This window comes from Cavia porcellus, unplaced genomic scaffold, assembly GCF_034190915.1.
Source record: "Cavia porcellus strain 051 isolate PalLab524CR breed Dunkin Hartley unplaced genomic scaffold, mCavPor4.1 scaffold_5, whole genome shotgun sequence".
NCBI lineage: Eukaryota > Metazoa > Chordata > Mammalia > Rodentia > Caviidae > Cavia > Cavia porcellus.
The window spans coordinates 34,812,439-34,829,102 of record NW_026947488.1 but is presented as its reverse complement, the minus strand read 5'-3'; the positions used below and the strand labels follow the sequence as shown (position 1 = coordinate 34,829,102).

Here is a 16,664-nt window from a genome sequence, read left to right as displayed (position 1 = left end):
GTGGACAGACTTCTCCATATGGACAAAGGATGTAAAAATATTTGTACCCCATATAAACACTCACCAAACAGTGACCTCAACAGATGAGGATTGTAACAGTCAAGTGACATGATACCCATTTTTTAGATAGTGGTCAACCTGTTTTTTTGTTTGTTTGGTTGGTTGTTTGATTGGGGTTTTTTAGCCACTTCAGTCACTGTTCAATGGTCTCATGAACAGAGCGGCTATGGTAACACTGATAAAGCTTATGCATGGGCTCAACAACATGTATTTCCAATCACGAAGGCTGATCTGATCTGGCTACAGCCATGGCTGATGCCCAAAACCAGGGGCAGAGATCAACACTGAGTCCCCGAATTTGGCACAATTCCTAGAAGGGATCAACCTGCAACCTGGTGGCAGGTTGATTATATTGGAACTTTTCCACCATGGAAAGGATTAGCACTTTGTTCTTACAGACACAGATACTTATTCTGGATGTCAATTTGCCTTCCCTGTATGTAATGCTTCTGCCAAAACTACCATCCATGGACTCACAGATGTCTTATCCACTGTCATAAAAATCCATACAGCATTGCCTCTGACCAAGGAACATATTTTATGGCCAAAGAGATAAAGCAATGAGCTCATGTTCATAGAATTCACTGGTCTTACCATGTTCCTCGCCATCCAGAAGCGGCTAGACTGATAAAAGCATGGAATGGTGTTTTGATGAAGTTACAGTGCCAGGTAGGTGGTAACAGCTTGTAGGGTTGGAGGAAAGTTCTTCAAAAGGCTTACATGCTTTGAACCAGACTCCACTATATGGCATTGAGTCCCCTATAGCTAGGATTTATAGACCCACAAATCAAGGAGTGGAAGTAGAAATGGTACCCTGACCATTACCCATAGTGATCCACTACCAAAATTTTGCTTCTCTGTTCCCACAACTGTATTCTCTACTGGCTTAGAAGTTCTAGGTCCAGCATGGTAAAGACTTGTACCAGGAAGCACAACAATGATTACACTGAACTGGAAGCTAAGACTTCTACCTGGTCATTCATTGTAGTCTCTTCACACCACTGAAGAACCAAGCTAAAAAGGAAGTTACAGTGTTGGCAGCAGCAACTGACCCAGAATATTAAGAGTAGACTGTTACTCTATAGTGGGGTAAAAGAACATACATGGAGTGCAGAAGACCCCTCAGAACACCTCCCAGTACTATCGTGCCATTATTAAGGTCAAGGGAACTACTACGAGCTAATCCAGGCACTGTGACAAATGGTCCAGAACTTCAGGAATAAAGGTATGGGTCACCTTACCAGGGAATGAACCAAGACCTGCTGAGGTGCTTGCTGAAGGCCGAAGGAATACAGAATAGATAGTAGAAGCAGTTAGTTATAAATACGAACTTTATTGGGAGTGAGTGTCAGCAACCAATAGATTTGCTGCCTGAATGATATAAAAGGGAAACCAAGAAGAAGGCTGCTTCTGTTTCCTCAGAGAAGCTCCAGTCTTCACCTTCACCTCCGATGTCATCTGCTGGCTTCTGGCGCTTGACCCCTCAGCCCCCTGATATGAACTCACACTGGCACTACTCTAAACTCCGGGCCTTTAACTGGAGCCTTCAGATATCCAGTGCACAGACAGCCCTTTTACATTTTCCACACCTAACTCTTTGGGCAGCCATTGTAAGCCAATCTCATAAATTCTAACATACTTGTATATTTTAATTAAATGTGTTTCTCTAATAAGTATGGACTGATACAAGGACCTACCTAGAATCTCCATTCAACAATTTTTAAATTGAAAACGCTATGACAACTAAAACTTGTTAGTAAGTCAGTAGTGGACAGAAACTATGGTGACAACACCTGACAAAGGCTATCTGAGGTTTACTCATTCCATTGATAATAAACATTCTCACTTGGTTAGAGACAGCTGCAGTGTTTTACAAAAACATACACAGGGCTGATATTCCAGGTTGTTTGCTTCATTGTACAACAATGCAAATACTGCTGATCTAAAACCTGAGTAAGTCTGATTCCAAAGCACATCTAGCCCAAAGATCATTGTAAGGAAGAGGTAGACCTGTGTAAACACCAATCTCTATTAAATGTGATCAATAATGCAAAACTGTAGGGTCTATTTGACTTGAGATTTAAGCATACAAGCATCATTAATAGATAAGGATGCTCTTATATCTGACCGATGTACAGAGACACCTGCTTCACACACCAAGTAGGTAACACACACGCCACACTGCCGGCTCTGAAGATGAGCTCTCTGCAATCCAGTCAAGAAATCTAAGGCCTCTGTCACTCTTGCAAAGACATGTGGCTAAAAACTACTTGTGCCAGCAATTGTAACTAGGTTTTGAGTTTTTGGCAACACAAAAGTAATACCACACATTGCCTATCGGATGTGTGAAGATTCACAACACAAATGCAAATTAATTTTCATATAGTTTCAATAAGTTTATTCATGCTGAAGGGATCCCACTAATCTTCAAACATTCTAAAGTGCTATCTGAGCAAATTAAGTGTGGTTTTCATATAAATAACAGAAACAAAATTAAAGAAGGATTATAGCTACCACAGATAAAAACTACTGCACAGAGCTGGTTTTACCACTCATTCCTGCTATACCACAGAGCAGCACAAATCCCCATGCTTTCTCATTAAATTAGACTTTACATTTAAATTTTTATTTTTACATGAATTTAAATACACAAACTTTTCAATTACGCAAAACTCTATGGACAACACTAAGATTTAAAGTAAATATTGTAGGGCTGGGGATTTAGCTCAGTAGCATAAGCACCTGCCTGGCAAGTGCAAGGTCGTGAGTTCAAGCCCCATAAATAAATAAATAAATAAATAAATAAATAAATAAATAAATAAAGTAAAAATTGTGTAGTAGAAACATTTAAAGATCAGGGCACTTTCTTAATGTAATGACTTCTTTACTGAGTTTCAGAGATGTATTTATTATATACTTTATTTTAAATTTATGACACATAAATAATTTCATTTCTATAAGAATCAGCTACATTTTTTTTTTACAAAAATAACCCTACGTTCAAATTAAGGTTCTAAAATTTGGAATATATATTGGTCACAGCAGATTCTCTCAAGTTTTGTGACTTTTTACATATTAATCTCCAACGTAGAAAGCCCATCCCACATTTGATCTGCTCATCTTCCAAGGCTCAGATGGAGCCTTCAGAAGCTCAGGCAGGAGGACTGCTGTGTGTACAAGACCAGCCTAGACTATGTAGCAAGACCAGGTCTCAAAAAGCAAAACAAACCCCAGGGAGTCAAGGCTTAGATAGAAGGTACCCCCCTTGAAGCTCCCTCAGCTCCTCTGAAGAGGATTCTTCAACTTCTCTTCTTAGCTCCTATTATACTTCATCACCAGTGACAATCAAACTGCAATTGTTTTTTTCACCTATCCATTCACTGGGCAAAAGACCTGTCTAAGACAAGGATGGTGAGATAGTCTTTGTTCCTATCACAGAACTGGGAGCCAATGTCTCTTCCTGAATAAATATCTAAATGAACAAATAATCTATAAGGTTCAATTCATCATAAGGTTCATGGTCCAATATGACCATTTTTTGGTAAGGAATAAAAAATGTTAGGAATTGCAGATCTTGGGAGGCAGAAGGCCTGAAGCAGATAATTTTTAGGACAGATGGCAGAATTTATAATACTCAACCCAGAAATCGATCCAGCTGGGCTGTGCACAGAATTGGGATGAGAAGCTATTAGCTATGAACAGCCAAACAGAAAGGGCAGCTCTGGCAGTGTGCTTCATTTCAAGTTTCCACCGGCTATTATATCCAAAAGCACTGTAACAGAGTAATGTGAGTCCATAATACAGGCTTAAAGACCAAGATATTTTGTAAGAAAAATGTAAACTTATTTAAGAAAATACTCTAGATCTGTGTTTCTCAAATTCTATGTGCACAGGAACTCGCTGCCCTGGAACTCTGTACCTCTGGGGGGGCCTGAAATTCAGCTCTGGGGGAGGCTGATGATCTGGGAGTCACACTGCAGGTGACCTCGTCAGAGCAGACACAAGTACATGTCCTCCGTAGTCTTGGGTTTTAATTGTCATATCCATATTAATATTCCTTGCTATAAGCTACCTTGATGATGTTAATTATATAAAACACTACTGGAAATTTGATTTTAAAAGCTTATTTTAAAACTTTTTAAAATTATTCTTACCTATGCTCTGATAATGCCATCGAAAGAAAATTCGTTCAGGTAGAAACTGCAATATTTTCTGTAAAGTAAGAAAAAATTAATAAGATATAAATGAAAATACGTATTTTCACTGTAGGTTTATATTACTTGTAATGTATGTTTCAGCAGACAAAAGAAAAACTATACAAACATAAACACTGTACTTGCAATACATGTACGGTAATATCATTGTACTGCATTTCTTTTACTTTGCCTCAAACAAGCTTCCTTTCTTGAATAATTTAAATAAATTAGTAACCAAGTTTAGTTCCTGCAATGGGAAAAGAAAAAGCAAAAAAAGAAAAAGAAAAAGGGATCCAAAAAGGATCATTCTAGTTTGATTAAATAACAGCTGTCACTTAAATACTAAAAGAATAATTTCCAAAATGCCAGTCTCTTCTTTTTCACCTTCTTCCTATTTCTGTATCATCATTATTAGTTCCCAAAGAACAGTCTTGGAGGAAGATGAACAAAGAAAATGAGATCAGAAATAACCCAATGTGGGGATGGGGCAGATCTTCAGGAAAGTGATGGCCTGAAAGCACAAGTCTCAGGGTTACTGTTATGAATGGCTCCACTGGCAGACAAAGAACACATCTGCGATATACAAGAGTGTTTGGTTAATTCCACTGCCTTCTACACTCCAGAAAACCCCAACCACTGACAATATCTTTTTCCCTCACTCACGAACAAATTTTGGCAAATTATTCTTGGGCAATAAGATTTCTTGTATGCTGGCTGCAACTACATTTCTTAAAAATATAGGCAATCCCAAACTTATCAAAATGCATCTGTTAGTACTGACATACTACTTTACAGTGAAAATCTCCATTCTAGGTTTAGCTGGCCTAATATTCTGACATTTAAGGAAAGTAAGGTCAAAAGTGGGTATCCTGACCTCCTGAATAACATATCTAACAGACACTTCTGTGCAGAGCCCACACAGTCTGTGTGGCCTGTTTTCTGGCTGTCACTTGCCAAAGGGTCAGTGACATACACATCCCCTCACCTGACTGCTCTTCCTGGACAACAAAGGGACACAGCTTCTGAAGCTCCTGCTAGGTGAAGCCACAACAGGTAAACATCCATCAAACAGAAGCGACTTTAGGGGACAGAACTCTTCTATCTACAACCCTGCACAATGGCAGATCCTACTTCCAATGTCACCTCCTCAGAGAAGTCATTCTGCATGCTGTCTTGACCTATCCTGCTCTCTTCATGGTCCTCTCTCCATCAAGGACCCACCCACCCATCGCCTTGGGACCACACGACCTCCACCTGAGTTCAAGAAGCCCAGAGGGCAGCATTTCTGTCAGCCCCCGAAATAAACCCATACCTAAAGAATCTCTGTCTGGCACAAAGTAGACAGCCAGTGATTACACTCAGCAAATAAACTTTGAATTCTTTTGACTTTCGAAATCATGAAATCTGCAGGTGGTCATGATCCAGAGATGGTCCCATATTCACATTCACATAGAATGCATTCCACCTTTCCTTGGGTATCATTGGCTTAATGACATTTAACCCCAAAACTAGTAAAGAAAAACAAGACAAAAAATCAAAGCTGTATAGTTTAAAACCATGTTTTCAAAGTGCCAGACCCGATATATAAATGTACTAACTTACAAAACTTATTATGAATTCCTCACATCTACAAGGATAAAATGCTATGCAAATGTATCAGTACATAACTCCTCATACATTGAAAATCACTGAAAAGAATTCTCTCCATTCTCTTTCTTAAAGGAGAAAGCCTCCATTTCAGACTTACTCTAGAGCTTTTGTTTTTAAATTTTAAAAATTAATTTCATTTATATTTTAAATTTAAATTTGTTGTTGACAAACACTAAATGTATTTAGCTGTGAGGCAAAAGTAATGTTTTGATATATATACACCCTGTTGAATGAGCCATCTATCAAGCTTATTAACATAACTATCACCTCACATACTTGACATTTTAAGAACATTCAAAATCTATTCTTTCAGCAATTCTAAAATATAAAATCCGTTACTGAATGTTTAAATGCAAGCACCTGATATGGGGCTGCTTTTAACTCCAGCACTTGGACCAAAACTGCTCAGCCCCCAGCATGGCCAAGAAGCTTGGTGGTCTTAGCCCGCCAGGTGGAGCTGAGCACCATGGGAATGAAAGCCAGGGATGGATGAGGAGCAAGTGGTGGGGCAAGCGGAGCCTGCGGCATGGAAAGGCTTTTCTGAGGAAGAGTGTAGGAAGATGAAGGAGGGTAAAAGTTAACAAACCCAGGGAGGAGCCACACAGCAACAAGAGGCTCCAGCTTCTTAACCAGCACTGATGATATAAAATCCACAATGATAGTACTAATGAAGACTGCAGAGCAGTGGTACAGCCCAGGACTGGAACCAAGAGAATGGTGGAACGACAGGGTCCCATGGAATGGAAAGACATGGAGGAGGCAGACCAGGTTCTTTCAGAAGAAGCCAAAGTGAAATGTTGGCAAACTGTGATAGCATTTTGTGGGAGACTGGCTTGGCAGGCAAATCTCAAGGATGTGGGGAACTAAGAGAAAGAATCACTACAGCCAAAGGAGTGGGGCCCTCTGCCACCTGCCTCTGCAAGCAATGCATTCACCTCCCTGTCTCCCCTCCCTTCTGCCCATCCCCTTCTACCCTAAACACATCCACAGACATGTGCTTATCACCGGCTCCACAACCTCTAGCCAGCCTCTCATAACTAAGAATCTACCCTCAACTGGAACCACACAGAAGTGAGGTACTGCAGCACGTATTTTCCTGGGCCTGATTTTTTAACACTTAGCAGAATATCCTGCGGGTCATCCATATTGCTGTACGTGACAGGATCTCCCTCTTTTTAAAGGCTGGATAATGTTCTATTGCTGAGCTATCCCATGTTTTCTCTATTCATCCATGCACTGTTTTGCCACTTAAGTTAAAAATTTTTGTATAGAAGGTACTGAGAACATTAATGATGTAGGATATGTCATATCTTAAACTTGATGCATGTGTGCCATACTCACTGTTCTTCAGACATTTAATTTAGTGAGGTAACCAAGGCTGACACTGAATCATGTTTCTTAGTTTTCTAAAACACATATGGGTGGTCTTGGTTTAGATTGTCTTTTCTTAGTATGCAATGAAGAAAAGTAACTTTTAGTTTCAGGAAAAACAGAAAATATAACAAGATGATGAAGGCACTAGAAGTCTGCCACAAAAGTGGTCTCTAAGTTCTTCTGAGGTCAGGCTTCTCATCATCCTGGATAAAAGTTTTCAGATTTATGAAGTGAATGCACTTTATTTTTATTTTTTTTTTTTGTCTTTTTTCTTTTTATCGGTACCAGGGATCGAACTCACGACTGCCTGCTTGCAAGGCAGGCGCTTATGCCGCTGAGCTAAATCCCCAGCCCCTAGATTTATGAAGTGAATGCACTTTAAAAACACTCCAACACATACTTGGTAAGGTTTGGGTAGGAAACATCATAACCAATACTACACACTAATAAATGAACAGAATCTCACATGATAATTCACAGACTGAAACAACACTCCCACTGACACTTCTTTTGCACTCAAATACTGAGGGCTATTTTTTATACATTAAAATCTATTATAAGGTCAACAAAAATAAAGCCCAACACAACTACCTATGTCTAAATGCTAAATCTGTCCCTCAGAAAGTCCCAGATAAAGCCTACATATAGTGAGCAGTAATCTGGCATTTCTTCTACTGGAGCTGATATTCTCAGCTACACTGCTGTGAATGCCAGATAAGCTAGTGACACCTTGTTTGTCATTTCAATGGAGAATAAAATAAAAAAAATTTTCAAGAAAGCCACACAGTGTGAATAAACATTACTTTTCTGAAAAACACATGGCTCTATTTAATGCTCAGTGCTCAGCTGCATCTATATGGTAATCCATTATAGCACACTCGAAATCGAAATTAGGTATTACTACTGATCGGCACATCAGGGAATCTGTCATTCTTTTAACTGATTATCCATAGCTTTTTTTCTTCAGAATCTACTGCATGATCAGGAATAATGTGAAATGTAAGCTGGAGTTTATACAAGATGCTATAGGGCACTTTAAAACTGCTGATTTTCATTTAATTTGTGTCGGATACACTTTTTCCAAATTATTATGAAATGACTGCAACACCTCCCAGTAGACTGATACTTGATTCTCATTCTACTTGGAAAGGCAGGACAGTGAAGAATGAGGAAATGTCACATACTCATTTCCACAAGGTCACCTACCAAAGCAATGCCAGCTACAACTACTGCCTGAAAGCAGACAGGATGAAAAGCAACACTCCTGAACTAGCTGCATGGCACAGGGGTACTGGGTAAGTAGAGTGCTGCCAGGGAGGAAAAGAAAAGGCTGCCTCCCAGGATACACCTCTTGGGGAACAGACATCCAGAGACTATGCTGAGAAGTGGCAGTTCACCCAGGGAAGGCCCTCTGTGAAGGCCTGTGCTTCTGGCCCCAGCACAGCTGGGCTCAGAAGAACTGCAGATGGGAGATGTAGAGGCACATGAGCACTCAGGCAGATCTAAAGAGAATGATTTCTTGTCTGGTACCTGGCTTTTCTTTGACCTCTGCTCTCTGATGTAGAAAGAATATTTTCATTGGACTCTGAGTGTTGGAAACCTTAAAATTCAAGTGAAGAACTTAGTAATTAAAAAATAAAAGCACTTTTTTTTAGTTTAAAAAATAATGCTTTTCTTCTACGTGGCAATCCTTTTCAGTACTGTAACTGTCTGATTACTAGCCAGGCTGTTAGGGACAAAGGAAGCACACCACCGGCTGGTCACCTTGCTGTCAGTCCCAAAGGCCAAACTCAAATGTCTCCTCTTGGGAGGAGCCCACCTCCAGCAGACCCTTCCCCTGACACCTCAGCAGGGCAGAATGGGCGGTGCAGCACTCAGCTGGAGGCCCACCCTGCCCCTTGATACTGAATTTCCTGAGACAACAAACCTGCTGTTCAGGCTGTGACAGCCCCAAGTCAGGAACAGTGCCTGCACACGGTGGCTCCTAGCGAGCCCTGTACACACGGAGAAATGAGAGCAAAAGGAAGAAGACAAAAGGAATTCTGGCCAGATACCAACACAGAGCCTGCTGAGTAGGAATTTAACAAAGATAGCTGAGAATGAGTGGCATAAGCGCCTGCCTTGCAAGCACACAGTTGTCAGTTCGATCCCTGGTACCGATAAAAAAAAAAAAGAAAGCTGAGAATGGAACCGTGTCTCCAAACGTTATAGTCAATCTCATCACATGATTAGATCATCACTTAGGAGGCAAAATTTTTCTTGGATAATGAGAAAAAATAATAGCTAGGTGTGGTGCTACACACCGGTAAGCCCAGCACTTAGGAGGCTGAGGCTGGAGGCCTGCCAAAAGTTCAAGGCCAACTGGGCTACATAGCCAGACCCTGTCTCAAAACAAAATAGCACAAAGCAGACACATCTCAAGGAAATGTGGAATGCAATTTTTAAAAGAAGGCATCTAATTTCTCCCTTCTGAATGTCAGGAACCAATCAATACAAAATGTTAGAAAACTTGGTTAGGCAATGAAAACTTAGAAGAGTGAAAGATCTCATACAGGAGGAAAGTTCTTACCGGAATCACCAGTGTTCACCTAAAGCAAGGATGCAGCTGCAAAGAAAGACATGTGTGGGGCATGCAATGTGTGGAGTGTGTAGGATGACTACAACATCTCCCTCCCAAGCCAGTACAGGATACTAGAAGAATGACTCAGCAAAGGAGCCCATCCTGAGGAAGACAAAACTCCTCACCAAGCAGATTTGCTAAGAAATAGGTTAATTTCTTAGAATTTTTGGTGCATGTTCTTAAAAAATTTAAGAGGCAGTAAATCTTTTTTAAGATCTAGGGAAACAAAGGAAAAGATGCATAAATAAGTAACATCCTAAACAGGAAAATATTACACAGAGGTGAAAACCAAGGAAAGCATGAGTCTGGCCTAACATGCACACACACTCACCTCCTCTGGCTTCACCCTCGTACAATGCACATCACAAAGCTTCCTCAGTCCATGAAAGCTAACAGGACAGAGAAACTCAGACACAGCATGCTGAACTCTGCAAATTCAGCACAGAGCTCAAAGTACTGCATAGACTTAAATAGGAAACATGAAATACGCACACCAAGGGACAAAACTCATGCTGACCTCAGTGCTTTCCCTTGCAACACACTCCAGAGGACGGCTAACCAAGAGTTTGTGGCAAAGATTAAGTGGAATGGGCACCAGGGCCCACGCTCAGGGGAACAACAGGATCCCCAGGCAAGCGGCCAAGGCTACCCAATGGTAGGTCGCAACAAACACACCTAGAGCACAATAAAAGGAGCAAATAAAAGTCAGAGCTCTGAGGGGCACAAAACATACATGACTGAAGTGCAAAGATCATCTAGAGCTGGAAGCATACAAGTCACACAGCTTCCTGCCTCAACAGGATGTTCATCCCTACACAGAGATTTATCAAAATAATCCCAAAACAAGGGTGTGAGTGTGTGGCATACTGACTGCGAGCTGTGTTACATACATGGTGCTACTGTGCTAATAAAAATAAAGCACATTCCTAAAACAACAAAAAGCAATATTTTAAAGTCTTAATTTTAAAAACCATAAAAATATTGTCATAAAATAATCTAGGTATAAGCTGCTTAAAATAAGAAGTCAGGAATAAAAAAGATACATGGGTTTATCATCAAATACTGCTTTATTCTTGATATAGATAAAAGAAAATGGTTTAGATAGCATTTTATTAATTTATTAAGCATAACTGTTGGAATGAAAGAAACAAAAAGTATCAGTTTTAAAATGCAAACACGTAATACTCTGTAAAGAAAAAACTAGTAACTGCTCACCCTAAAATAAAGCTAAAGGCCAAACTACTGATTATCTCATAAAAAAGGAGCAATAATAAGCAAATTAAATTTCCCTATTAAAAATCAAGTCTTTCGCAACTGGTTTTCAAACACAGAAACTGGACAATAAAATACAGAAAAGGATGTATGAAGCATCCATAATATGACAACAAAGTAAATGAGTTGGGGGCTGGGGATTTAGTTCAGCGGCATAAGCACCTGCCTTGCAAGCAGGCAGTCGTGAGTTCGATCCCTGGTACCAATAAAAACGAAAAAGACAAAAAAAAAAAAAAAAAAAAAAAAAAAAACAAAGTAAATAAGTTGGTTCAGGGAATATTTGTTTTAATTTTCTTTCTTTATTTAATTCATTCATAGATATTTTTACTAAGTGCCCATTCTGTGCCTGGCACCATAGTATGAAGGATCAGAGCTACAGAGAAAAAAGATACTGTTCCTTCTCTAAAAGCCATAACCCCAGGGCAGAAAGTGAGAAAATCCACAAATTCAATCCATTTTCAGGAAGAGAGGCAGAAGGATACCCTTGCTAAGGAGAATGGCCTGGACTAAGCATTGAAAGGCACACAGGGGCCTGCCAAAGGTTTCCTAGGCACTCTGAGCTAAGGCTGGCTGAGGTACTTCCAGAGGCTGCCAGTGGGGGCAGAAGTAGACAGGTGATGCGGGATGGAAAAGACAGAAACCGGGTAAGGAAAGGCTTGGCATGTGTGCTGAGGGGTTCCACCCTCATCCTCAGGGCCACAAGAACTAGAATTACACTGCAGAGAGAGGGAGACGGTGGAGCAAAGATCGAGGCCTGAGGGCCAGCGCAGGAGGGGGCTTCAGTCAGGGACAGGCTCTGAGCACAGGGCAGGCAGCAGGCTGGAGCACGGAACCTCAGCAGCAGCCCAAAAACACAGGGAGAAAACATAACAATACTATGCAAGCATCAGACAGGAAACATTCCCAAAATGCTTAGAATTCTGCATTTTAGTAGGTATTAAAACTGCAATATTCAAAAGTTGAGAAGCTTAGGCACTCGATAGTTGCTTTCACTTGACTTCAGACTGTACAAAGGTCTAATCTCATTCTAAGAATCTGGTGAGCTTTCACAATTCTCCAGTGGGCTTTCCCTGATGAAAGCACTCCCTAGGACCAGCAGAGAGGAGTTTTCTGACCACCAGGCTCTTACCCTGGCTCAGCCAGCTTGGAGCTGCTTCTCACTTTGCTCACTTTTACTTTCTGGATGGAAACTACTCCCTCTTTCGAATCTCTTTGATTCTGATACCAGCACAACTAGTTGACTGTCACTGCTGTGTCATTTTTTACAAAAGGAAAAATGTACTTCCAAGGAGCATCTGCCCAAGTGATAACAAAGACCAACAATGAGATGTCACTATTAGCAACCACAACTTGGCACTCCCCATCCCAGAAACTGAAGAGGGCTGAAAGGCAGGCAGTCTCGGCGACCCGAGCACAGCTGGATTGTGTAAGAGCCCTGCAGACTGCGGTCAGATGGGCCAAGCTGCCAGCCAAGCTCATGCAGTAAAAGCCCAAGGTCTGCAGGACCAGCCTTCCCTTCCGACCCCCTAGTGTCATGAGCATGTGGAACACTAGGTGTCACTCTGTAACAGCTACCACACCACCCGTCCTAACGGAAGACAAGTGGTAGGAAAAGTATAAGACAGCAAGCAATTAACCATGTAAGTCTCTCCTAAATACACATGAAAGAGAAGCCAAAACTCATCTGAGTTACCCTGGCATTTATTTTACTCATTTTAAAGAGAAACAAAGCTCTTCCCACATCTCCTGCTGTTCAAACAATAAACACAGCAGGCTCACACTTTGTTTCGAATTTCCCATGCACAGTATTTGGCCACGGTGTGGTTCCTGCCGTCAGTCCTCAGAGAGGCCAGAAGCATCTGCTAGTGCTATCCTCTGTGAGACCCCCGGAAGGGTCAGCTAGTGACCAGCAGATCACACACTGGTGACCAGCAAGGGCAGTGTGCCAGAAAGCTCTGGACCTGAGGCGCAGCAGATAATCACAAGACTGTAACTTCAGACTTCTAGGAGCATCTAGTCTCTAGTTTCCCTGTCCGGAGATAACTATGTAATTCAGTACATCCTGCTGGGCCAGTCCCAAGCATCTCACCTCTCAGTTTCAATCTGTCAGGAAGCAGACAAGCTTGAATATTAAGTTTGGAAGTTAAACTGTCCATTGAAAATGGTTCCTCTCAATTCAGAAAACTCCAGTCTAATTCAGCTTATTAACACACTACAGCAACATAATCAACTTTATTTTCTTCTTTATTTAGCAGTGTAGGGCCTTATGCATATTGGTGCTCTACCAAAGAGTGACATCACCAAGATAATCAAACTCTAACTGTGAAATATGCATTCAAAGATTCTCTAGAAAAAGACTAGATGCTTATATTTTGCTTTCAACTTTCAATCTGCAGAGATCATAAATATTTTACAGTTAAAAGCAGACAGCAGAATAACTACATGCTACAGAAGAGGTCCAAGCCTCACATTTCAGTGTTTTCCCCAGGAGCCAGGGCACAGTCTAAGGAGGGATGACAGAGCTACTTCAGGGCCACAGCCACATGAGCGCCCAGAGAAGGGCAAACTGGCCACGTGCCTCTCACTGTAATCCCTGCAGATGAGCCTCAGGAAGGATCTTAGGGCAGATCATACAATGTCACGACAATACTGTTATTGTTTAGGGGTGTTTCCAGCCAAGGGACCAACATCAACAAAACCATAAGTATGACTAATGTTACAGAAAAGGCCAGGACAACTACACACCTCTACTAGCATCTAAAACATTTAAAATGGAATACAGTATGTCTCCCATGTCATAAATGTAACGCAATATCCTAGTCACAATGACCAATAACATTCATTTTCCTTGACAACTGGAATTCAAGATGACTGCAGGAATGGGAGATAGTGATTTTTACCTCGGTTCCTTTTAAAAATGTCCTCTGGGTAATTTGTATGGATATTAGCTTTGTATCTATTATAATCAAACATTTAAAATTATGGCAATGATCCAGGAGTTGTATTCAAAACTGGACCAGGTCTTTGGAAAAAAAAAAAAATCCACTGAAACATCCAAACATTTGAAATCCTCAATAAGAACTTGAAATTCAAGAAGACTGTTTTTCTTGTAACTTGTTCTTGTCCTTTTTCTACTCAGTAAAAGTAAAGTGTCCTATGGGGAAAAAAAATACAGCGCAAGAACAGCCTAGGAGGGGTTTGGAGGAGGCCATTCATGGGGCACAGGAGGGGCCAGCAAGAAGAAGGGATGGTGGGCCACACAAAGGAAAGTGGTGAGAAGCCTGGTTCATTGTAGAAATATGGTTCTGCTGCCCTACTTTGAGGTTTTGCCCATAAGAAAAGGCCTTAGCCACTGTACAAAGAAAGGAGTGGCCGGAACACTGACCCTCCCAGGAACTTCTCTTCTGTTTTCCTTTTCCAAGAATCATGAAACGTACACACAGTTCCAACAGAAGGAGGCCTGGGGAAACTTCCTGCAACTCAGTGACGTCACAGTTCTAGATTACCTGCAGGTAACTTACCATTAACACCTGAAGTAGAACAGTGCTACTAGAGGTAAGAAAACAGGAAGAACTCTCTTATGAAAATGGACAGGCTTGACATTTTTCCTTCACAGGAAATGAACCAACATTGTGACATTCCAGTTACTACTAGATTGTGCACACAAAGTGATAGTCATGGCAAGAAGCCAGCCCTTTGCTTCACATCCTTTTGAACAACTCTGGGCATTGCAATAAATTCAGTTATGCCACAAAACAGTCATTACAAGTCCTCGTCCCCTACTCTGCGGAACAGAATTTGAGGCTAAACCTACTGCTGGAGCCATAAAGAACAAGAGCCCCAGCGCTGAATCCCATCATAGTAAAACACATCCTACCACAGCCCAGGATTCTCCTACCCTGATCAAATTACAACTTCCAAACACATCCACACCCGAAGCCCAACGAAGCCCAGCGCCACACCACACCACAGGGACAACACCCCTGGGGCAAATCCCTAGCAATCCAACCGTGGGCTCTAACAGCATAGAAAAACAGCAGTCAACGCCCACAGGATTACTTCCCTCCCTCTGTGTGGCCTGCAAGAAGCCCAGTGTTACTTGCCTTTGTAGTGAAGCTCACCTGCTGCAACTCACCTCTTATGCCACTGTGCCCCAAACCAGACTCTCTCTCCACCAAAGGCAGAGCAAAGAAGGGATGTGGGTATCATCCTGGAATGACACTGAACCGATCTTTAGCTTAGAAAGGGGTGGAAACTGTGGTGGGGACATGAAATTTCACTGGCCATTATTTATTTTTATATTAAAGCTAGCATGGACACAGCTAAATGAAACCATGCATGGCTTTTTGTGTTTATAGAAAGCCACCTAGAGTCATGCGTCCCCACTGCCAAGACAGGCGCCCACTCGCCTCAGCCAGTGTGCTCAACTATGAGCAGGAAGTCCACAGGAAGCACTTCAGGAAATCCCTGACTTTGCAGTGAAAGTTCCCTGCCCCACGGGGACACAGATACACAGGACACTGAGGGTATAACCTGAGCCTAACAGAGAGAAATGGTCTTCCAGATGAAGTAAGTAAGCAAGCTCTACGGGAAGACCCCAGGAATTCTCTATCCAATACAGTAACTATTAGCAACCTGTGGGTGCTGAGTTTTACATTTAAATCAAATAAAACAACTTGAAATCAAAAAGTAAGTTCCTCAGTTATACCAGCTTCATTTCAACACTTAATTCCGCATGAAGCTAGCTGTTCTAAGTGGACAGAGTAGGTAAATAGCATGCCTATCCGCACAAGGAGTTTCACTGGCCAGTGTGTCTCTAGTGGAAAAATAACCTCAGTCTTTAGGGCGATCAAAGGCTAACCAGAGTTATATAATTTCATATTGAAAACTAGACGAAAGTATAAAACTACATTTAAGCTAAAATATACTTCCCTCATGAAGATTTTGTTGTGTAAAGATTTCTTGTCTGGAGTCTTTTAACAAGGCTGCAGTGGCAACAACACAGGCTTTTAGACCTGGAGAAAACCCCTAAGCTCACCCCACCTCATTTCATAGACAGATGTACCACAGTAAACAAAGGACTCTTGCTTCCTGCAGGCCACAGATTTGCCATTGTCAGTGCCAAATCTGTACCTGGTCAGTTCTTCCTGTTTCTGTTCCTATCACTTTTTTTCCATGGTAGTCTAAGTGAGTGTGTTTAAACCAAAACTAACAAATAACTCCACAGGAGAGTCACATAGAATTTAAGAGCCTTTAATCCAACAATAAACACATGAAATTAACACATGAAAATCGCTGTGGGACACACAAAGCACTATAACTTATGACTGCTGGCCTCAGGAACTTTACAGGCTCATTAAGAAGCTAAGACAGACACATTAGGAACAAGAAGAACACCAGCTAGCATTGTGGCCAGCATTGTGGCAGCATCATTACATGTGTTCACAAAAATGAGCACTTCCAGCTGGAAGCGCCAGAAGAAATGAGTGAAT

General features: G+C 41.4%; 1 protein-coding gene across 15 annotated transcripts in view; it reads right to left on the bottom strand.

The window, feature by feature from the left end:
- The window catches only part of Ralgapa2 (Ral GTPase activating protein catalytic subunit alpha 2), a 256,314-nt gene that overhangs the window by 204,015 nt on the left and 35,635 nt on the right, over positions 1–16,664 (bottom strand). For all 15 annotated transcript variants that reach the window (XR_010047469.1, XR_010047470.1, XR_010047468.1 and 12 more), the window contains exon 4: positions 4,215–4,272. Coding sequence is in view for 11 of the 15 variants with exons in the window: in XM_063248624.1 (XP_063104694.1) it covers positions 4,215–4,272 (58 nt within the window). In the remaining 4 variants the exon portion in view is untranslated. The remainder of the gene's footprint in view (positions 1–4,214; positions 4,273–16,664) is intronic.